This window comes from Elephantulus edwardii, unplaced genomic scaffold (genome assembly GCF_000299155.1).
Source record: "Elephantulus edwardii isolate Elephantulus edwardi_28Jun2011 unplaced genomic scaffold, EleEdw1.0 scaffold00044, whole genome shotgun sequence".
Classification (NCBI taxonomy): Eukaryota; Metazoa; Chordata; class Mammalia; order Macroscelidea; family Macroscelididae; genus Elephantulus; species Elephantulus edwardii.
In genome coordinates, this window is record NW_006399794.1 from 17,335,659 (window position 1) to 17,359,466 (window position 23,808).

The 23,808-nt window shown below is 38.6% G+C and overlaps 1 protein-coding gene across 1 annotated transcript in view; it reads left to right on the plus strand.

Moving 5' to 3' along the window:
* The window catches only part of RNF169 (ring finger protein 169), a 93,456-nt gene that overhangs the window by 34,892 nt on the left and 34,756 nt on the right, over positions 1-23,808 (plus strand). The window contains exon 2 of the mRNA XM_006885581.1: positions 7,862-7,935. Coding sequence (XP_006885643.1) covers positions 7,862-7,935 — 74 coding nt within the window. The remainder of the gene's footprint in view (positions 1-7,861; positions 7,936-23,808) is intronic.

A 23,808-nucleotide genomic window follows, 5' to 3' on the forward strand; every position in this document is an offset into this window, starting at 1 on the left:
CACCTTTGTGGTAATGGTATCTCCCCTGCAAGCTGAGCTCAGAAGTTTGAGTCCACATTCTCATCTGAGATAGCCTCATCATCCTCAACTGGGGACTCCTGGATCAGAATCAGAGAAATCTGACTGGTACAGGAGAAGATTGCCCCTCCTTCTCCAGTGGAGCATCTGGTGGATTCAAACCGCACACCTTTGGGATTGCATCACAACTTTTTGCCACTAGGCCACCAGAGCTCCCTACCTCATATAGTTTTAGGAATTAAATTTAAAGATGGCAGTAGGGGAGAGATCCAAGATGGTGGCGGAGGCAGAAACAACATGGTGACCTGCGGGAGCAGCGGACCACTTGGAGCAGGGCCACTATGGCCTTCTACAGACCTCTGTTTATTGATAATTGAACAGTTAAACAGTTGATGACTGGTCTTCAGTGAAGATCGAAGCTCAACAATAGGAATTCAAGGATTCCCAAGGAGGAATGGGTTAGTCTCGCAGCTCCCAACCCTCTCGTGCAGAGCCTGCACTGCAACGCACTGCCACCGCAGCTCCATGAAGCTCCCACAGCCGAAACCTATGGAATCCTTCGCCCAGGATGGATGGTGGGCACCAGGCCTCCCCAAGACTTGTGCAGCAGAGTCGCCACACTGCTGCAAAGTGGACTTGTTCTGGGGAGAATTCTTGGAGCCAAGATGGTGGTGGTGGGGGAAGCCGGCCGCCTGCACGGGAGATGACGCCAGCACCCACGCAGAAGATGGGATGCGTGCCCCACCGCCTTCAGGTTTGGGTTTCCTTGGACAGGCCAGAGAAGATGATCACCCATACAATGGATTGTTTAAGGTCACTGTGAGTTGTCTACTTGATGACACTTAACAGTGGCAGCAAGTCCAAGAGGACCGACATCCTAAATGCAATACATATTTTGATCTGTTGAATGCTTCTGCCAAAAGCTGTTTAGACCTGGGGGGAGTCTGTTCACAACTCTCAGGTTCCCTTTGCCATTTATAAAGGGGGAGGGCAGTGACACCCACTTCAAATTATAGTATGACCACTTATGGGGGGGGTAGAAGTGGCGGTGCTGGAATTGGAGACGCTGTCCTTGGCCACATAGTCCTTGGTCAGGTGAGGGGACCACACTGGGGTGGGGGCAATTGGAGGGGGAGTATACCAGCCAGCCCCTAGGGGGTGTTGCCCTGCTTGGGACGGGCTGTCTTCGGCCCCTGGCCCGGGGCAAGCTGTCATGGCCCTCTGCCCTGGGCGGGCTGTCTTCTGCCCTCTGCCAGGGGCAGGCTGTCTTCGGCCCTCGGCTTGGGGAGAGCTGTCATGGCCCTCTGCCTGGGGCAGGCTGTCTTTGGCCCTTGGCTCGGGGCGAGCCGTCACAGCCCTCAGGGTGAGCTCCTCAGTCCCCAGACTGTGCCATCTGACCCTTGGATGGGGAAAACAAAAAAAAATGCCTAGGGTATCCAGAGAATTTTATCTAGGCTACTTTCTGCCACCCTCTCCCCCAGTAAATCTGAAAGCAACACCCCCAAAGCCCTTCTATTTGTAACTCACAAGTTCTCTCTAGGTTTGCTCCCTTTCCTATAGGTAACCTTAACACTGAGTTTTACTCCAGAATTGACCCTGAACCCAGTGCCAGTAACAAAAAGGAAATACAACTGACAGCTAACGAAGCAAAGGAGGATGGAGCCTCTGGGTTCAACCAGCCAACCCCACTGGACCCACTTGGGAAAACACTTTGCAGTCCAGAGGGGAGCAAATGACAGGAAAATATCTTCTAACAGAACAAGAAGGCAAGCAGCTTTAACCCAAGACCACCAGTAAGGTGATAAAGTGTCCTCCCTTTCCCCCTTCACATCAACGCCCCTGTTCAGCATGATGAAGCCAGAGAATCTGCATCCAGTTCCCAAATCAATAAGACAGTTGGTTTAATTGCCATTGGAAAATGCTTACCATTCCCCTGTAGCATCTGGTCCCCACTGGATCCTTTTCATTTCCTTCACCTGCTACCCCCACAAACCAAATTGTGCAGCTCTGCAACTGCATCCCTGCCCATCCTCACCTTTCTGCCCCCAACCCTCACCTCCTTGTACCCCCATTATGTTTTTCCCAATAAAATAAAAAAAATTTAAAAAAAACCCACACAGAAGTAGACTCCTTCATATACTTTCTAAGTTCTAATTTTGTAGTGACATTTTCTGTGTTGTTACTTATTGTCTTCACATTAATAATTCTGTTAACTAGGACACCAGGGGTCTATATTCTACATTACCTGTTTTTAATTCTGATTTGGTGACTTGGTCTACCTGGTTATTTTTGGTATAATACCCTCCATTGTGTGTGGGGGTAACCCCTGCAGACGTTACAGAGGCTCTGTATGATGTTAAATTCCTTTAGTGAGGTTTCATCATGAAAAAATAAAAGTGATAAAATTCATATAGATAAAACAATGGATTACATAATAGTGCATGTTTAGTGGAAACTAATGGAATCTCTGGATGCTATAAATGGCTACATGCTAAGAGTACTAATTATTGGCAGTTCAAACCTATGGAGGGCTGTCTGTGAAGTAAGACTTGATCCTGTGCTTTTGAAAGATCATAACCTTGAAAAACACTTTGGAATAGTTCTACACTGTACCTATCAGCTAACCTTGGCAACCAATAACAGTGAAAACGAAATGTGCCCCTTACCCCTTGTTTTTGATCTTTCCTGTGGAGGTCATTAATAACTAGAGTTATTAGGTTCTTGTATATCCTTCTGTTAAATTGCTGTCTCTGAAAAACCACTGGAGGGTCAGCTGTGGGTTGGTTCTGACTCGGTACACAACAATATCTTGATAGAAAGATGGAGAGAGATTTATCTCAAGGAAATGACTCTCGACAAGTCCCATATCATATTCATGTGTTTAATGTCAGGATAGAAGCCTCTCCTGATTCACATAGCTTCAGATGTAGATACAAAAAAGATTGGTAGGTCAGATGGCAGGCTGCTTAATTCAGAGGCTGAGGAATATAAAATTACCAGGCAGTACAGCAGGCTGCTGGCTTAACTGCAGAGAAAGAGAGATCAGATGGTAACAAGCCAGATGCATGAAATTAATAGAACAAAAAGCAAGAAGCTTTGCCATATATATATATAAAATGTTTTTGTTGTGTACTGTAGGGTCAGAACTGGTCCATAGTTCACTCTCTGGCAGGTTTTCAGAGGCAGCAATTCACATGGGGAAAAGATTTCCCATCTTTCTCCCTTGGAGCAGCTGGTGAGTTAAAACTACCTGCCTTCAGATGGGGAACACAGCTTCTTACCACCAGGCCACCAGATCTATATATCTCTATATCTGTATCTGTTTGGTGGCCTAGTGGCAAGAAGCTGCACAGCAGTCCCAGAGGCATGTAGTTCAAGGCCACCAGCTGCTCCATGGGAGAAGGATGGGCGATCTCCTCTTGTGTAATTAATTGCCTCTGAAAACACACCAAAGGATCAGCTATAGGTCAGTTCTGACTCTGCAGTACACAACAACAGCAATAGAGTGTGTGTGTGTGTGTATTTGAAAGTCAGGCCACACACCTGGGTAAATTGCTTCTCATAGCAAATCTTATCATGGAAGTGATTACGTTATATGTTGTCTTATCAAGGGAATACTACATCATAACTGCCATAACAGAAAAACATATAGCTTTGCTGATTCTCAGCTTTATAAAACATTTTTATCTTTGCCAATCTGATATTTAAGTGTTATGTTCTTCAAATTTTGGTGAAATGGAACATTTTAATAGTAATTTATTTTCTGTAACTTGCCTGTTCATGTCTTTTGTCCACTGTTCTATGAAGTGGTTTTTTTATTGCATTACCAATTTTTTTACTTATATTAAAGAGGTAATTAGGTATAATGGGTAATTAGCAAAGACCATGAAGACAGAATACTTCAGTTTAAATCATAACTCTTTGACTTACAACAGTAAAGCCAGAATAAGTTTTTTAAATGTTTTGTATTTCTGCTTTATCATCTGCAAAATGGTGATAATAACAGTACCTACCTTATAGGATTTTTTGAAGATTAAGTTAGTTAATACACACAAGTCCTTAGAATTAGATCTGACACATAACAAACTGTACATAATTTCCAGCCTTGGAAGAGATGATGGTGACATAGTGATAGACATTAACTTTCTTCTGCATCTGTTGCAAATCCTGCCCCCCCCCAAAAAAAAATTTACTCTTTTACTCTTGATTATCTTATGTGCTATAAAAATTCAAGCTACATTTTAAGGATGAGTTGTTCTTAGCCTAGTGTATAGATGACAGGCAGTGGTTTGGAGTCACAGATATTCAGGTTCATCCAGGAATCATAAACTGTTGATAGGATGTAAAGTATGAGATAGAAAAGGAAATGAGGTGAAGCAGTAGATTGGAGGAGGAAGCAGAGACAGGTCATATGAATGAACTGTAATACTGTTGTTGTGTACTATCAAGTCTGAACTGATCCATAGCTGACCCTCCAGTGGTTTTTCAGAGCCTGTAAATCACACAGGAGATTGCCCATTTTTCTCCTATGGAGCAGCTGGTAGATTCGAACCATACAATTTTTGCATTGGCAACATAATTTCCTACCACTAAAATGCTAGAGCTCCTTAGTTATGCTGTAGTGAAATGTAAATGTTAATGTAACTAACTGTTGACTACAGAGAGTTATCCCTTTATGTCCAAAGAAATATAAACATAGAATCTTTAACTATTTTTTAAAAGAGACATTAATATAACCATATCTTTGTGTAGTGCTAAGTATTTCACCAAATGCATAACAATTTATGAATTTTTTAATTCATTGAGAAAGAGGTAGACCCTCCATGATATGAGTTGATACAATGTATTTAATTGTAATAATGAATTTAAATTTAGCAGAGATTTTTAGTATGGTGCAGGGTTTTGTTTTCTTAGAAGTCTTGTTACTCTGATTTTATGGTGGTAGTGTAAGCTTTTGAGAGATTTTCATTTTTATGGTAATTTTCTCATAGGTAGATTGAAATACTAGATTTCACAATGTTTCAGATCAAAATACTTTTGATGTACTGATTTACTCTGTAAGCTCAAAATCCCTGATGCATACTAGTCATGACATTAAGTGTCCCCTCCTCCAGAATTTAAAGAATTCTGTTGTTGTTGTTGTGTTCCATAGAGTCAGAATTGACCCACAGCTAACCCTCCAGTGGGTTTTTAGAGGCATTTAATCACATGAGAGGAGATTTTCCATCCTCCTCCTGTGGAGCAGCTGGTGGCCTCGAACTGTATGGCTTCATGTTTGCAGTGCAGCTTCTTGCCACTAGGCCATCAGAGCGCCCTTAAAGAACTTCATTAAGTGGGAAGTAAAATGGAAATAAATGCATTGATTCTAAATCATTAACTTTAGAAGTTGTTAATTGACTCCTCTCTCAGGTAAAAGCTGAGTTCTAAAGAGATTTCTTCTCAGAGATCTTTGGGGGTCTGTAAGATATAGCACATGATATGCTCTCATTTAATACTAGATGGTTTTATTTGAGTGATTCAGCATTCACTATTATTAATTGTGGTATTCAATATTTCTAAGAGGGGTTGGTCAGAGAAGTCTTGACGTTTCTAAATATTCTCACTTACTGCCAGCTGGTACCAATATACAGTATTCTTTTTGCAAGCTTACTGACTTATACTTTTTATTTGTCTGGTTATTTCTGGAGATTACTACTAAAATAGAAAACAAGATTAAATGCTTAAATGGATATAACCAGTGGATCAGTTCACAACCTTTTATGCTTACCTGTTGCTGTTTAAGGAGTACTTCAAGCAATCAAGTTTTGGGGTGTGGTTTTTTGGTTTTGTTTGTTTGTTTGTTTTTAACATGGTGCCATTTAATGTAGTAGAGTCCTATTGAAATGACAACTGATCTTGATAATTTAGCATTTTTTATAATCTTATTCATGAATTCATTATTTTAACTTGCTCCTTGTTTCTTTTAAAGAATGTACATAAAATACACTGGGGTGTGTATTTTTACACACATACGTATATACAGACACACATACATACATGCTCATGTATTTTCAGGCTTGTTAATTTTATTGTGCAGTTTTTCTATCTCCTGACCTACCCATTACTCATTCTCTCATTGCTGTTAAGTAGGAACTGACTCATAGCCGATCCACTGTTGTGTTTTTGAGACTATATTGCATAAGAGGAGATTGTCTATCTTTCTCTTGTAAACTTACTGGGTGGATTCAAGTACCAGAGAGTCATGGCTTGTGAGTTGGCATCTCTAGGGAGCTCTAGTGGCCTAGTCCATGGGGCGTTGTCCAAAGACCATTCCTCTCAGCTGGTTTGAAATCACCAGTGATTCCTCAAGAGAAAGAGGGCAGTCTCTTCCCTTGATATTTATAGTTTTGGAAACCCACTGGAAGGTTCTGACTCAGTGGGAATGAGGTGATTTTTTTTGTGTGTGTTGTGGTTCTGTTTTGCTGTTTTGGTTTTATTGATCATTGAAGTCTACCTGATATTTTTAATTGCGATGTATTTTTAATTTTGGTATGTTAAAATTTCCCCCCATAGTGTGGATCTCTCCTTACACTATTTTCAGTTTTTGCTGTGTTTTAGGCTCATATACTTCATGATTGATTTGTCTGCTGGATAGTTTGCCTTTTAAAAATTCAGTTTGGTTTGTCTTTTATTCATTTACTTATTTTGTGTGAACTTTTCCTTTGTTTTGTATAATAATGTATAAGTTTTACATAATATTTGACCTTTTGTGACTGACTTATTTCACTCAGCAATGTCTTCTAGCTAGATACATCCATGTTCTATTGTGTTTCTTGAATTTGTCATTGTTCTCCAAAAGGTAAATAGTAATACCATAGACCAATCAACCATACAAGATCAAAAGGGCAGCAATTGCCCAGGGACATAGCGATAATGAAGTGTGTGAGATAAATAGTTGTTGTGTATGTAAAAATGTATTTATATATATATATATAAATAATGTTATGTGTGAAATTTAGGGTGTGTATGTGTAAGTCTGCTGACAGGGACATCTCCAGACTACTGAAGAGTAGCAATGTCAGTCTAGAGACTAAGGTGGCGCCTGATCTAGGCCGTGATTCTTTGCATACTATGCATCAGAAAGATGGATAATGACTAGGGAGGATAGAAGAAGAATTGATGCCTTTGAGCTGTGGTGCTGGAGAAGAGTATTGACTATACCACGGATTGTTAAGAGAACAAACAGTTTTGTCCTGAAGAGGGTGAAGCCAGGCTATTCCTTATAGGCAAGGATTCTAAAGCTCTGAAACACTTTGGGCATGTTGCAAAGAGGGACCTGTCCTTGGAGAGGTGGAGGAAAATAGTCCAGTGTTTAGAAAGACAAATAAAAATACAGTATTATGAATAAAACTTTATTCATCTGAAATGTTACTTGGTAACAATAAAATGTTACTTGGTAATACTAAATAACTATAAATGGAATTTTTTTTTTGGTCTTCTGACATGTTACTTACCAGCCAATCTCTTCCAAGAAGCTCTATATAAATTAATCTTTTGCTACACTGTAAGTTTTATTTCTCACCATAGTAAAACCGGTGGTTGTAGTGCATACTCACACTTGTTTATTACTCATTTTCCTCCAAAGAATTGCAATTTCCATGAGAGGAAAGACTTTATTTAGTGCTTCTCAATGCTTCATGCACTCTCTGGTTCATAAGCTCTAATAAATATATGTTAAATGAATGAATAAATATTAAAATTAAGATGATCCCAGTTTATGTGGTTTCTAATGTGTGGAAATCAGTAGAAAAAGAATCCTTCCTAAAAAGAATCATTAAAAATATTTTCTTATTTTCTCTTGCAGAGTTTATATTCAGAGCACCAATCAAATTAAGCAAGCCTGGGGAACTTCGTGGAGAATATGAGAGCCTGAGAAAGGTATAAGAATACAAACTGTGGCATTAATTTTCTTAAATTGGAACAGTGTTAACAAATGCTTAGTAGGCAGCACAGTTCTATTCTTCAGTGCATGGGGTGACCCTGATTTAGGCTCTACTCCATTCCACGGCAGGGAGCTATAGTGGTTTAGTAGGAAGGAATTGTGCTGCCAGCACCAAGGTATGCTCTGCAGAAGAAAGATGGACAGTCTTCTGTGCAATATATGCCTCTGAAAACCTGGTGGACGGTGACCTGTGGCTTGGTTTCGACTCTCTGGTACACAGCATCAACCACCACCATTCAGTGGCAGCTCGCTTGGTTCTGAATTCTTAATTTACAATGCAGAGCCTGCCTTTATCTCACATTTATACTCTTCCCGGTTAAATTGGGTAACTACAATGGAAGGACAGTAAACCTTAACCAAAAACCTTTTTCTTAGCTGTTCTTTTAAAGGTGAAAATGTAGCTCACAGATCCTCTCACACTCCTGCTGCAGTAATTGGACAGCAGGAGAGGTATTCTTAGCAACTTTAACGAAGTGCTGTTAATAATAGCTTGTATTATTTTTCCTTATCTTGCAAGGGTCTTCTAATTACATGTGATTGGTATGATGCTATCTTTTATTGCTTGTGTTTACTATGTTAAGTACTTTAGAAGAATTGTAACTTGGGTAGGTAAGGGAGTAGTTTCTCGTTGGAGAATGTTTGCCATTGGGAAAGCTTCAGACTATGTCATATCTTTGTGTTTTTGATGCTTTCGAGCTAATTGTCTGGGAGCCACTTAGAGGATTAAAGCTTCAAAAAAGCTAATGATTAGAGGAAGTATGTTACTGGATTATTCTTTCCTAGCCCTCTCTCTGTACCACTAACCTCAGCCATGTTTATAATTGATTAGGTAGTCATTCCACTTATGGATATTTCAGTCAGCTTTTTTTTCTGAATCAGGTGTCATACATTAGAAGGAAGATAATGCTATTGTAGCATTTTATAAAAAATTAAAAACTAAGATTTAGAAAGTCGTATTAAAGAAAAAAGAAAGCCTGTACTCACTACTATATATTCTTTGACCTTCCCTGTTAATGAAGATGTCAGACATTCACTTGGATCTTCCTGGTACATCTATATTTGTATTATACTTTTTACTTCCAGGTACCATATTAGAAGAACCGCAGGCTCCTTATAAATAAAATTACACAGTATGTGGACACTTACTTTCCATTCTCCTTTTCAGAGACTTTGAAAATATAAATTTTAAAGCTTTCACTGTGGATAATCTTAAAGAGAGAAAACAAGGATTTGGAGGTAGTGAAAGACAGTAAAGTAGAAGGCATAGTAAAAGCAGTGGTTTCTATATGCTTTGAAAGAAAAAAAAAAACCCAAAACCCAAACCAACAACAAACCTTGGGGGGAACTGTCTTTTTTATTCTTTTTTTTTTTAAACTTCTTTTTTTTAAATTTTTTATGTGTGTACCGTCAAATTGGATCTGACTGCTACAGGAGGCGATTGTTCCTCCTTCTTCAGCAGAGCATCCGGTGGATTTGAACCGCGCACCTCTGGGATTGCAGTGTCTTTTTTATTCTTTTTAGAAGGAAGAGAATGTGAAGATGGTTTTGAAAGCTATTGATGATGTAATGTATGAATCTAGAATGAGCGCATCATGTGTGCACTGGACTGGGTTTGAGAAACACTTGCTCATGTCATTAACCGCAACCCATCTATCAGTTTGTGATCCTGTGGTGGCTTGCGTGTTGCTATGATCCTGGAAACCATGCCACCATTACTTCACATACCAGCATGGTCGTCCATGGTAGATAGGTTTCAGTGGAGCCTCCAGACTAAAATAGACTAGGAAGAATGATCTGGATGTCTAGTCTGTAAAAACTGTTCAATGAAAACCTTAATGAATAATAATGGATCGCTTGGTGAACTTGAGGATCAGCAAAGAAGTGTTCCTCTAAATTGTTCATAGGGTTTTCAAAGGCCAGTTGTTTGGGAAATGAATGTCTAGTTCTTCTTCATCTATCTTAATCTGAAAGCTCCACAGAAACAATACTGGTGACACATCTTCTAGCATCACAGCAGCCAGCAAGCTACTTCAGTACAAAACTGACAGACAAGTACTGTACTCAAAAGAGCAAACTATGAACAAGCAAATATATATATACACACACCAGTTATACCACACAAGTCTTTTCCTCCCACCCTTCCACACCTCCACAATACAGAAAACTGGCAGATAAATGCTATACTCTCGGTAGCACACCATAAAAATAAACAGGTGGGCAGATAAAAGCAGAGCCTGGCTGAACCTTCTGTTCCTTCCAGCAAGGCTGGCTCAGACCACTATCTGCCTGGCTGCTGCTACTGCTCCCAAGCAAAGATGGTGCTCTGACCATCTTAGATGGAGAGAATATGAAACTGTCAACGATTTCATCTTGCTTGGATCTACAATCAGGTACCAGCTTCTAGGAGATCATTGGAAAAGTCTGCTGTCAGTGACCTCTCTGAAGTCATGAAGAGCAATGATGTCAGTTTAAAGCTAAGGTATGCCTGATGCAAGCTCTTTTCAGTCACCTGCTGTGTGTCTAAGAGATAGACAGTGAGTAAGGATGACAGAAGAAGAATCAATGACTTTGAGTTGTGGTGTTGGAGAAGAGTGCTTAACAAAAGAACAAACAGATATGTCTTGGAGAAAATGTAATCTGAGTGTTCCTTGGAGGTAAGAATGGTGCAGCTTCATCTCTAATACTTTGGACAGGTTGTTAGGAGAAGAGATTTCTTGAGGAGAGGGCCATCGTCTTGGAAAGGTGGAGGATCAGTAAAAGAGAATACGATCTTCAACAGAATGGATTATTGTTACTTGTCTATGGCAATGGATTCAAGTGTGTCAGATGATAAGGGTAGTGCAGGATAGGAAAGAGTTCAGATCTGTTGTTCCTAGATTCACTATGAGTTGTACTCAACAATCCTTAACAGCAACAAAGAAGACAACCCTCAATGAGATATATTGACATGGTGAGCTCGTACATAGATCTAATAAATAGTAACAGCTATGAGGATGGTGTTAGATTCAGCAGTGTTTTGTTCTATTGTACATTGGATCACTGTAAGTCACAACCAACTAGACAGCACCTAACAACAACAGTTATGTGTCAGTTGAGTTAAAGAAATGTTAGTTAAAGGTCCCACCCTGCCAGTCTCCACCCTCAAGCACCTACATTATCCTCTATCCATTGTAAAATCTGGGAAATGAAAATCCAGATCATAAAATAAAAAGTCACTAATATGGTATATATCCATAAAATGGAGTACATTTGATTGTGCTAATGCAAAACCTATACTTGGACCAAGAGGCAGTTGTCAGAACAGAGCAAGGAGACACTGGATGGTTCAAAATCAAGAAAGGGATCTGGCAGGAATGTATTTTGTCTCCATACCTTTTCAATCTGTATGCAGAACAGAACATCCGAGACGCTGGGCTGTACGAGGAGGAATGTGACGTTAGGATTGGTGGAAGAATCATCAACAACCTGCATTATGTGGATGACACAACCCTGCTTACTGAAACTGAGGAGGACCTGAAGCGCTTGCTGCAGAAGGTCAAAGACTGCAGTCTTCAATATGGATTGAAGCTCAACATCAAGAAAACAAAGATTCTCACCACTGGGTCAATTGGCAGCATCAGTATGGATGGTGAAGAGATTGTGCTAGTTAACAGTTTTAGTTTACTTGGCTCCACAGTCAACACTCTTGGTAACAGCAGTCAGAAAATCAGGAGACGAATTGCATTGGGTAAGTCAGCTGTGAGGGACCTCTCAAGAGTACTGAAGACAGTAATGACAGCTGGAGACTAAGGTGCGCCTGATCTGGACTATAGTCTTTGCAATTACGTGCTATGCATCGGAGAGTTGGACAATGAATAGGGATGTTAGAGAATTGATGCCTTTGAGCTGTGGTGCTGGAGAAGAGTGTTGAATATCCCATGGACTGCTAGGAGAACAGACAGGTTTGTCCTAGAGAGGGTGAAGCCAGAATGCTCCTTGGAGTCAAGGATTCTGAAGCTTCTGACATACTTTGGGCATTTTGCAAGGGGGGACTGGTCCTTGGAGAGGGACATCATGTTTGGGAGAGTGGAGGGAGGGCACAGGAAAGGAAGACCCTCAATGAGATGGATCGATTCTGTGAGTTGAGTGGTGGGAATGAGTGTGTTTGAGACCGAAAGGTTGGCACAACATAGAATGGCGTTTAGGGCTCTTGTACATCGGGTCGCTATGAATCACAAACGACTCAATGGCGCATAACAACAACAACAATTCAACAATGAAAAAGGAATGACTCACTGATACATACTAAGGTGTAGATGAACCTGTAAAAGCTGCTAAGTGAAAAGAAGCAAGATATAAAAAACTACATATTGTATGAACATAGAATCTTTCTTATATGATTGTTGTGGTGGTGTTCCGTGTTACTGAGTTGAGTATGACCCCTAGCGACCCTATGAACAACAGCTCTGAACTCTGTCCTATCCTGTGTCATTCCTCACACTTCCTGACACACTGGAGCCCATTGCAGCAGTCACTGTCAGTTCACTTGGTTGAAGATCCTCCTCTCCTTTGCTGACCCTCTACCGTTTCAAGCATGATACTCCTCTCCAAGGAATAGCCTCTCCTAGCAACAGGCCTGAAATTATGTGAGGCAAAGTATATCATCTTTGCCTCCAGGAAGTACTCTGGCTGTACTTTTTCTGTTCTTTTGGAGGTCCATGAAACGTTCAGTACTCTTCTCTAGCACCACAGCTCAGAGGCATCAGTTCTTCTATTATATTCATTGTCCAGCTCTCAGATGGATAGCAAGTGATTGGAGAGACTGTGTCCTGTTCAGACACACCTTCATTCTCAGTCTGACATTGTTGTTCCTCAGTGATTAGGAGAGGGAGGTCTCTGACTGCAGACTTTCCTACTGCAACATGTCTCTTGACTTCTTGACTGCTGGTACTAAGGGAGTTGATTGTAGATTCAAGTAAGATGTAGCTGTTGACAGTTTCAGCCTTTTTTCTATCATAATGCTACTTATAGGTCCAGTGGTGCATTGAGATGCAATCTGTATTGAAGGTTGTATTCTTTGATCTTCTGCTGCAAGTGCTTCAAATCCACTTCACTTCCAGCAAGCAAGATTGTGTCATCTGCATAACTCAGGTTATTGATGAGTCATCATATATATGATCTTGATGCCACATTCTTCTTCATAAAGTCCAGCTTCTTGAATAATTTGCTCAGTGTATCAGTTGAATAGGTATGGAGAGAAAATACAACCCAACACACTCCCTTCTTAATTTTAACCATGTAGTGTTTCCTTGCTCTGTCTCAGAACAGCCTCTTGGTCTAGATATAGGTTTTGTAGGAGCAGAATTAAGTGCTATAGGCGTACCTTTGGATTACATCTCAACATCTAGAAAACAAAAATCTTCACTACTGGGTTATTAGGCAACATCATGATAAATGGAGAAAAGTTGTCAACTATTTCATTTTACTTGGATCCACAATCAATACTCATGATAATAGCAGTCAGGAAATCAAAAGACTTGTTGCATTAGGAAAATCTACTGTCAAGAACCTTTCCTAAGTGCTAAAGAGCAAAGATGTCAGTTTAAAGACTTAGGGTTTTTAGGCCTTTTGCCAAGTAATTTTTTTTTTTGCAGAGACCTCTTATGCATGTAAAAGTTGGATAATGAATAAAGATGAGAGAAGAATTGATGCTTTTAGGGAGCTCTGGTGGCCTAGTGGTAAGAAGCTGCACTGCAATCCAAGAGGCACAAGGTTTGAATCCACCAGATGCTCTGCTGGAGAAGGAGGGGCAATCTCCTCCTGTACCAGTCAGATCCGATTTGACGGTACACATACACAAAAATAATAAAAAAAATTTAGAAAAAGAAGAAGAATTGATGCTTTTGAATTATGGTGTTGGTGAACATTACTGAATATCTCCTGGTCTACCAAAGGAATAAACAAGTCTATCTTGAAAGAGTACAACCAGAATATACCTTAGATGAAAGAATGATGACATTTTGTCTTCACATACTTTGAGCATCTTGTTTTGAGGCATCAGTTTTTGGAAAAAGACATGATGCTGAGAAAGGTGAAGAGTCCTAGAAAGAGAGGAAGCATCTCAACAAGATGGATTGACCCAGTGACTAACAATGGGCTTGAGTATAATCAGAGACTATGAGGATGGTTCAGGATAGGACAAAGTTCAGATCTATTGTTTCTAGATTTGCCCAGTCGTAGTTGACTTGATGGTACCTAAGAACAATAACAACATGTACCAGGTACTGGGAATTCAGACAGTGCTAAAGAAGACAGCAAATGTCCTTGCCCTCAGAAAGCTTCCATTCTAGTGGGAAGACTCAAAAGAAATGATAAAGTCAGAGTTAGGAGAGTTGAAAGGGAGTGAGAAGGAAACTTGAGAAGACGCAAAAAGACTTTTAGATAGAGTGGTATAGCTTTCAGAATTACAGCAATCTGTAAGTTACTCTAGGACAGCAAACTGACAGACAAGTGCCATACTAATAAGTAACCATATACACATCTAAATAATCATGTAATTGGTTGATGTTTGTGCATACAGTCAAGATAGAACTGATCCTTCAGTAGTCTTTCAGAGGCAGTTAATCACACGAGAGGAGACTGCCCATCTTTCTCCTATGGAGTGGCTAGTACCAGAAGGGTCACCTATGGTAGATGGGTTCAGCAGAACTCCCAGATTAAGACAGACCAAGTATGATTACACCTAACTCTTAGCAATCACCTGCTACACATCAGAAAGCTAGATAATGAATAAAGATGATAGGAGAAGAATTGATGCCTTTGAGTTGTGGTGCTAGAAAAGAGGACTGAATATCCTATGACCTGCCAAAAGAACAAACAGATGAGTCTTGGAAGAAATGCAGCTAGAGTGTTCCTTGGAGGCAACAATGGAGAAGCTTAGTCTCTCATACTTTGGACATTTAGCTAGGGTGAGGCTATTCCTTGGAAAGGGACATTGTGCTTGAAACAGTGGAGGGTTAGGGTTAGGGTTAGCAAAGAAGTGGAAGACTCTCAAGGATATGGATTGACATGGTGACTCCAGCTCTGGCATGTCAGAGATGATGAGGGTGGCAGAAGATAGGGTAGGGTTCTGGTCGTCTGTTCATAGGGTTGCTGTGAATTTTACTTGACTTGATGGCACCCAACAACAGCCACCAAAAGTGGGCATAAATAACTGAAAAAGCATGTAAAAAAAATTATTGGGAAGTATGAAACAGAGTACATGGACATTGAAGTCTCTGGGAAATTTAATGGAGATCAAATGAAGAGTTCTGAGTTTTTCGATGATTTAAAAGTAATCTGGTAGACTACACAAAGAGTAGTGGTGGGTGAGACAGTCTAATAGTATATATTTAAAACATGGTAAAATTTATATGTGTATATATACATACATATATAAAGATAAATATGTAAATATATTTCACCCCCTCCAATAATGTGATCTGTTTTTTTACTCCTTGCCTCTTTAACTTTATATGGGTTATTTTAATGGTCTGGTTGGTTTGACTCTTAGGGCGGAGATGTCTTTCAGTGTTGGTACATGTAGGTACTTTTTCATGTTGCATGGTGTTTCATAGTATGAATAAGGCAAATATAGTTAAAAGTGTATGTACACTTTTTATATTTTTATAGATATTAACAAATTACCTTTTTAAAAGATAACCAGATGACTACCCTGCCAGTAGTGAGTGACTTACTTTTTCTCAGATCTTTACTAATCCTTTGTTATTTTTATTACCTAGGTAATTTAAGATAAAACTATCACATTTGGTGTACATTTTCTTGATTACTAATGAGGAAGAACATCTTTTTAAAAATTATTTTAATGAAAATTTACAGAGACTTTGGATTTCCATTCATTCATTTTTGCACTTTCGCCCCGTTCACTCTTCTCTTTGAAAAGTAAAAGAAAAATTCTTTCATTGTTATACAATCCCTCCTCCCAGGTCCACTCCACTATGCAGCCTTTGTTCTGGACTCCTATCATGACAGCAATACCTAATCATACATTCCTTTTAAGCATTTTTCTCCCTCATCTGTTTCAGTGCATTATACATTATTTATCCCATCTTTCTAAGTCTCCTCCCAACCCCAGTGTCAGTCTCATTTTCAACAGTGGCACTATGCAATATTTGTCCATTTGTGACTGAGATATTTCATTCAGCATAATGTCTTCCAGGATCACCTATTTTGAATAATATTTCATGAGTTCCTTGTTTTTCAATGCAGCATAGTATTCCATTGTGTGAATATACTACAACTTCTCTATCCATTCATTGAGGAGGAACATCTTAAGATAATACTTATGGTCCATTTGTATGTTGCATATGAATTATTTGTTTTTAAACTTTAGATGTGAAAACCAGTGTACTGTCCCCCTTTTTTGGGGGGGGAGTAGTTTTCTGATTTTAACTGATGATGGCATTTGGGTTTAGTGTTGTTGTTGTGTGTTTTTTTTCTTGTGCTATATATATTTATTCTACTAAATACAAGTTTTCCTCCACTTTTTGGTGCCTTTACTTCTTCTTTTCTGGGATTCTGATGATGCGCATGTTATTTCTCTTGATGGTGTCCCACATTATTCTTAGGTTTTCTTTTTCCTTCCTTTTTTGATTTTGTTCTAGCAGATCAGTGGTGACAAATCTTATCTTCTGTTTCATGGGTTCTGTGTTCCATCTATTCCACTGTGTTCATGTGTCCCTCATGTTGACAGCATCTGAAACATGGACCTCATATTTTGGATCATGGTTTCTTGCTTTTTCCTTTGCCTCTAATGCCTTGTTTGTTTTATCTGCATTGTTTTGGATTGTTTTTTTAAGCTCCATCTGGTTTTTGCTTGCAATGTCCTCTGATTCTTCAAATTTGTCTTTTCACCCATTGAAAATATACAATCATTGTTCTTTTAAATTCTGTGTCAGAAAGTTCCATCAGAGTTCCTGACTTCAGGAAATCCATTGATACTGTGTCATTTTTTGGGGGGGGGGTGATATCTTGCTTTAGGCATGTGTAGGAAGTGAGGTAGTCTGCTGCTTTCAGGATATTGCTATGGTAGAGTTTTTCGTGCCTGAGGCAATAGATGGTTTTTGATCTGATGTCACTGCTCCAGAAGAAGGTTGAGCAGGCAGGTGCGTGGATGCACGGAGGGTGGGAGTGCAGACACACATGGGGTTGGGGGGCTGGGGTGGGAACACACCACACAGACCCATGCAGGGGTTGGGGGGGAACTTGGATGGAAAAATCAGGAAGCCTTAGTTTTCCCCTCGAGAACTGGGTCTGCCACCCTAGTCGAGCTCCAGCTGTCTCACTTCCTCCTTCTTAAGGTGAAGGAGTCCAACAATTGATTCAGCAATCGGCAGTGATTCCCCCCCAAGTACCTCACTCAAATTCCTGCTGTGCTACTTGTTCCTGGCGGGTGGGTCCTGACACAACTTACTGCTCGCCACCGATGCTCACTGCTCCCTGCCAAGGCATGCTGCTCCCCACCAAGGCTCCCAGATGAATTATTTTAATAATAATTCTCACTCGAATTAATCTGACTTGCGCTTCTGTGCTAGATTCTCTAAGTACAAGTTTTATTACATTGTTGTAGGGTTTCATATAGGAGAGTATAAGCATGTGCTTAGTTCTCCAGCTTACTAGATTGAGGGATGATAATTTTGTCTTATTTATTCATGTTATGTAAAGGTGTGCACAAAACATATTGAAATGAAAATGTAATCTTTATGGAGAAATTATTTCAATATCTCTGTGCTTCCAATCTGCATGAAACTGATCATTTTCTTTGTCTTTTAAAATATTTGATTAATTTACTTCTGTAATCCTGTTTGGTTGAATTAAGCTTTTTAATTTACATCATTGTTTCTTCTGTCTGTACAGTTTGTTAAATACGTACTTTGACTAGGTGGTTAAATAATAGTTGTTTTATGTTAGAGTTGGGAAGCATGTTCTTATTTGTCTTCTTTGAATCATTGGACTCTGAAGGCAGGAAGGAAAAAACAGCCTTTGCTTCTAGACTCCTTATCTGTCTGGTTTCTGAAGTGTAAAAGATGAACTGCTTGTGATAATTATGTGGATCACATGAGTGGTTTAAGGCTTTCTCTGAATTGGTTTGCTGACCCTATCCATTTTCTTGTTTTGTTATCCCCCCGCCCCCACTAGTTTGTTTTTGAGGAGGATTTCTCCATTACTTACTAAATTATTCAAGTAGAAAGCATGCAGTTCTTATAGTCCTTAGTCAGGGAACAGAGTAAGATCTGGTCAGTGGTTTATTAAAGTGAATGATGGCTTTATAAGGTAAGCATTAAAGGATTTTTTTAAAGGTAAGTAACCTTATAGGATCTTTTGTCTTTGGAATGAGTTTTTTCATACTTTGTGTTATCTTTCTTCCTTGAATTGCACAATAACACATATTTGAGTAAAATGTGAACATTTCACTTTCATTTACTTGGCTGTGCAATTCATTGGGAGATGAATGTTGAGCTGATTTTTCCTTCTTTTTATTTCTATTTTAAAATAAACATATTTGTCTGGAAATAGTATATGTTTAAGAGGAGATTTCAGTTGTTAGCTTGTTTCTAAAAAATTATTTCCCATCAGACTGTAAAATCTTTCTGGATGTATCTGTTTGCTTAGTTTCTTTGAAGTCTTCACCTGAATTGAGCAAAAGATTTTAGAACTAGGAATTCTCTAGATGCTTATTAAATTGAATTACTGACTGTCTAGTTTCTAAGCCCCTTATTTATGAGAAATAAGTTGTATAATGGTTCCTTTAAGATTTCTAGGGTTCTTTTGCCACACCATTTGCTGCTGTTTTAGGAAAAATTATTTTCTCTGCAATATTGTTGTAATCTTTGAGGAAATGTTCATTTTAGGCATGTGCTGACATGCCTTTTTCTAGAACCAGGAAATAGGTACACTCTTAGCACATCTTTAGAAAGAGAAAAACATTATGGAACTGAAGAGAAGTAAAAACTCTTGAGGGTAAGTGTTCAACTTTTTGTTGGCAATAGATTTAATTTTGTCTGTTAGAAGGAAGATAGCGTATAGTTAAAATCTAAAAGTGTTTGTCATTGTTTTTCCTTTCAGCTGTTTATAAGAAATAACTTTATCAAGTAATATGTTTTTCAAAGAAACAAATAATTTTGCAAAAGTCAGAGCATGATAAAATTTAATTTGAATAGCAGGTAATTCAGGTTATTTCCCTGTCTCTCAAATATGAGGAGCACCTGTAGTTATAAAATTACTATATTGGTATGATTGACCATATATCTTAGAGAATAGTTTAAATGAAATTATTTCAACAATAAAAGCTAAATTAGGGAAATTTACAATAGCAGCTGCCAACTGCTCTGTATATAGCACAAAAGAAAATATTGTGTTAAAATATCTGAGTAGTAAGGCTTTTAATAAATAATGTATTATGTATTATTATTTATATAGTAAATACTTACAATAACTACACTCCCCCCCACCAACCTTTGAAAAGTAACTGGGGCCAAGAAATCAAACTATGTAGAAAAGTTTTAGAAACAAAAGTAAAATAATCAGTAATCCTATTTTCCAAAAAGAAACATATTTAATATTTTATCATAAATTTAATCATCTTGATTTTGTATGCTGTCAAGTTGATTCCAGTGCCTATCCACCTTTTATGACACTGGAACTAACCTTAGGTTTCCTCAACTGTAATCTCCACCCCCACCCCACCCCCGCCCCCTTAAGCCTTTTATTGTGATTTGGTGAAAGTTTAGAAATTGTCTTTCCATTCAGAGATTCACACACATTTTGTTGTGTGACAAATATTGTTTGTAATCCCCACAGAATAGTAACACTCATCCTACTTCCCTGTGATTCTGGTTTCCATTCATCTTTCTGTCCTTTCCCTTCTTGCCTCCTAAGCTTTATTCCTCAGCAGATGCCGACCTTTTGATCTTTTATGATTGATAGCTCCAAGGTGTTTGTACTGCCCTGGTGTTACTTACTGTTCACCTTAGAGTTCTTATGTTTGGCTGAAAGTGAAGCCACAGGGGTGAGTTCAATTCCAGGCTAAAGGGTGCCAGAGGGGATTCTACCAGTCAGCTCAGGTCAGTGGTGCTTTGACTTTTGTATGATTTTGAGTTCCTTGTTATTCTCTCACTCCATCCAGAACCTATAGTGATCCATTTTAGGACTCCATCTAGTTCTTCTGATTTTAGAATCATGGTGGCTGAGGTTCACTTATTGGTAGTTAAAAATCTAAAAATGTTTGGCACCGTTTTCTCTTTGTGCTGTCTATAAGAAACAACTTTATCAAGTAACAAGCCCTCTAGAATAATTTTTTCTATGTCTCTCTGACTTTTTCATTCTGCCTTAGACAAGGGGAAATCAATAGTTTTACTTTAGGTGGCTGCTTACAGTGTTTTAGGACTCCAGTTGCTACTCATCAAAGATGTAGAACACTGTGTTATACCAGTTGACCTTGATGTCTTCCTTGACCATTGTCCTAAGTCCCCAGGCCCAGAAACTCATCTCCACAAACTGTTTGGTTATGACTAAGAAATTTTCCTAACTTGCCCCTTGAGTACTTTGCTATATAACATAGATGTTTGCAGTTACTGGAACCTTATGGAAAATAAGTATGATGCATTAGTGTTTTTAAAGTATACTGAAAATTAACCTAAACATTCTTATTACTATCCTGTGAAATATTCCTAAGGGCCAGGGGTTCCAGTTTGGGGGCCACTGGTCTAGAGATAATGAGAAAATACAATCAAATGTGTATTATTAATATAATTTCTTGAATGTCTTCACAGACATTATTTCATCTTATATGAATAATCTATTGTTATTTGCCAGGGGAAGAATTAACACTCTGAGTTATGTGAGCCTACAAGTCTCAGGTTATTTCTGGCCATTTTACCAAGTCAGACACAGATATGCTAAAATTATGCATGCATTAACTTCTGGTCTTGAAAATGCCCTCAGGCAGTATTCCTCCCACCCATCCTGTGTTCATGTTACCATCAGGTTGTCTGTTTCTTACAGAAGAATTGAGAGGGGGTTTTCCAAAGCATGGAGTCCAGGACAGTTACTCAATATGATATGGTTTTTGTCACAGAAATTACTTGTTAGAAAGCCTCATTATTCACTTGAATAGCATTCTACTAGAATATGAGCCCATTAAGAGGAGCTGTCATTTGTGGTCACAGATTTATCTTCAGCAGAAATAGTACTTGATGTAAAGAATCTAGTACTGTGTAAATATTTGCAGAATTAAATATAATGAACTCAGAATCTGTACCTAGAATTCAAGTAGAAAGGCTGTCAAGGATGAATAAGATCAAAAGAAACTCACGTTTTGGGAGGAGAGAATTGAAAGCAAGTGATTGAACACAAGTAATTTGTGTTAGAGACCTAAATGCTATAAAATCTATTTAAAATCTTTCATTTGAAGTAGTATGTATATGTGTTAGTTTTATTCTAAAGTTGCCTAGTTAACACATTAAGCACTCTAATAGGGAATACAAACCCTTTAAGTTACATAGCGTTTGAAGGATTAAAGCCAGAGCCCTCATTCCATAGACTTCTGCAGACTCTGTCATCATTTTTATCATCACACGGCATGTGAGGTTTTTAACTAATACACTAGATTACAAATTCTTATAATAAACAAATTACTCCAACCAAACCCACTGCCTTCAAGTCAGTGCTGACCCATGATAACCTTGAAAAAACAAATAGAAGGAAAGCTCTGTTGGGGATTTGGAAAGACAGAGCAAAATGGGCATAATTCAGTGTCGATTAATTTTATAAAATATAATCAATTGGAATGATTGTATAAAGCACTATGTGAATGAAGGGTAATGTGAAAAATGTATACTACCTTTGTAAAGAAAACCAATATAAAAGAAAAATTTCCTTTTTTAATTTAAAAAATGATAAAACATGAAAATATGAAGAGACTAAAATTTTAAACTTTAGGTGAATAGAATAAAATGAACCTCTACAAACGCATCATCTGTTGTTGTTGCATGCTTTCAGGTCTGAACCAACCTATAGCTGACCCTCAAGAGGCTTTTCAGAGGCATTCAGTCACACAGGAGGAGATTGCCTATCTTACTCTGGAGGGGCTGCTGATAGATTCTGAGTACTCACTTTAGGACTGGCAGTGTAACTCCTTATTATACGGTCTCCATAGCTGTGTGGGTGAAAGATGGGTAATCTCCTATGTAGTTTATTGCCTCTGAAAACCTGCTATTTGGTCAGCTGTGAGTCAGTTCCAACTTGACAGTACACAACAACAACAACAGAATATCATTTAGGGACTTCTGGTGGCCTAATGGTAATGAATTGTGCTGCCAACCCAGAGGCACAAGCAGTTTGAGTCCATCAGCCCTTATTGCAGGAGAAAGATGGCTATCTCCTCTTGTGTGATTTATAACCTCTGAAAACCTGGTGGATGGTCAGCTGTCATTTGTTTTTGAGTCAGTGGCACATAACAACAACAACAACAACATATGTAATTTAATTATTACAAGATTTTGCATATAATTTTATAAGTATACATATATGGGAATGCTTAAACATTTTTTCCTTAGAGAGGCAAAAGCATGATTGAGAACTTTGGATTGTGCACCTAAAACATGGGTCAGCAAATTTTTTAGGTGAAGGGTATTTTAGACTTTGTGTTCCATATAGTCTGGGTCACATCCTATCAGTTCTGCTACTGTAGCATACATCTAACTATAAAAAAAATAGGAAAGAATAGTCAGTAAAGGGGAGATACCATGATCACAAAGGTAGTATTCCCAGGGTGAGGCTTATCCATTGCATTCCAGATGTGCCGACCCCTGTGCTTTCCCCAAATGGGGGGAACTTGACTGCATAATTTGTGGTAGTGAGGGACTGCGTTCACACTTTCCTCTGAGGGGGGAAAAAAGAAAAAAGAATGGCCAATCGCTTATTCCAATTAGATTTTACTTATCGACACTAAGGTTTGAATTTCATGTATTTTTATGTGTCATGAAATAACATTCTTATGACTTTTCAAGGCATTCTGGCTCACAGATGGTATAAAAACCAAGCATTGGACTATGTCCATCATTAGCCTGTCTTTTCAGGTCCCCAATGGGTCTTTCCCTTGTTCTTTATGAAACACAATGTGAATAAAGATTAGCATGAAACATAATATATACAAAGTTAGTAGGCAAACCAGTATAAAATGGGGGGAAAACACCACCAAACAATAAAAACAAGCTTTAAGTTGAATTTGGCTCTTATTTCTGAGGTAGACTTGAATTTCATCTTCTACAATTTCCTGTTCTGTAAAAAGAAGATAATAATTACTATTTTATTATTATTACTTTATATACTTGGCACATAAGGATTTGACAAGATGACATTTGTGAAGTAATTTTAAGGAAGTTATGTGTGACAAAATATTAAAAAACCTCAATACTGTTAAGTCAGAACCAACTCATAGCTGACCCTCCATTGAGTTTCTGAGGCTATAGGTTACACGGGAGAAGATGCTCAATCTTTCTTCCTTAAGTCACTGGTGGATTTGAACACTAGAAAGGAGCCATTTTTTAGTTAAAAGTGCAGCTTCCTGTTATGCAGATGATGCAAACTTGCTTGCTAAAAGTGAGGAAGACTTGAAGCACTTATTGCAGAAGATCAAAGAATACAGCCTTCAATATGGATTGCATCTCAGTGTCAAGAATACAAAAATTCTTAGCACTGGACTCATAGACCACATCATGATAGATGGAGAAAAGGTTGACATTGTCAACAATTTCATCTTACTGAGATCC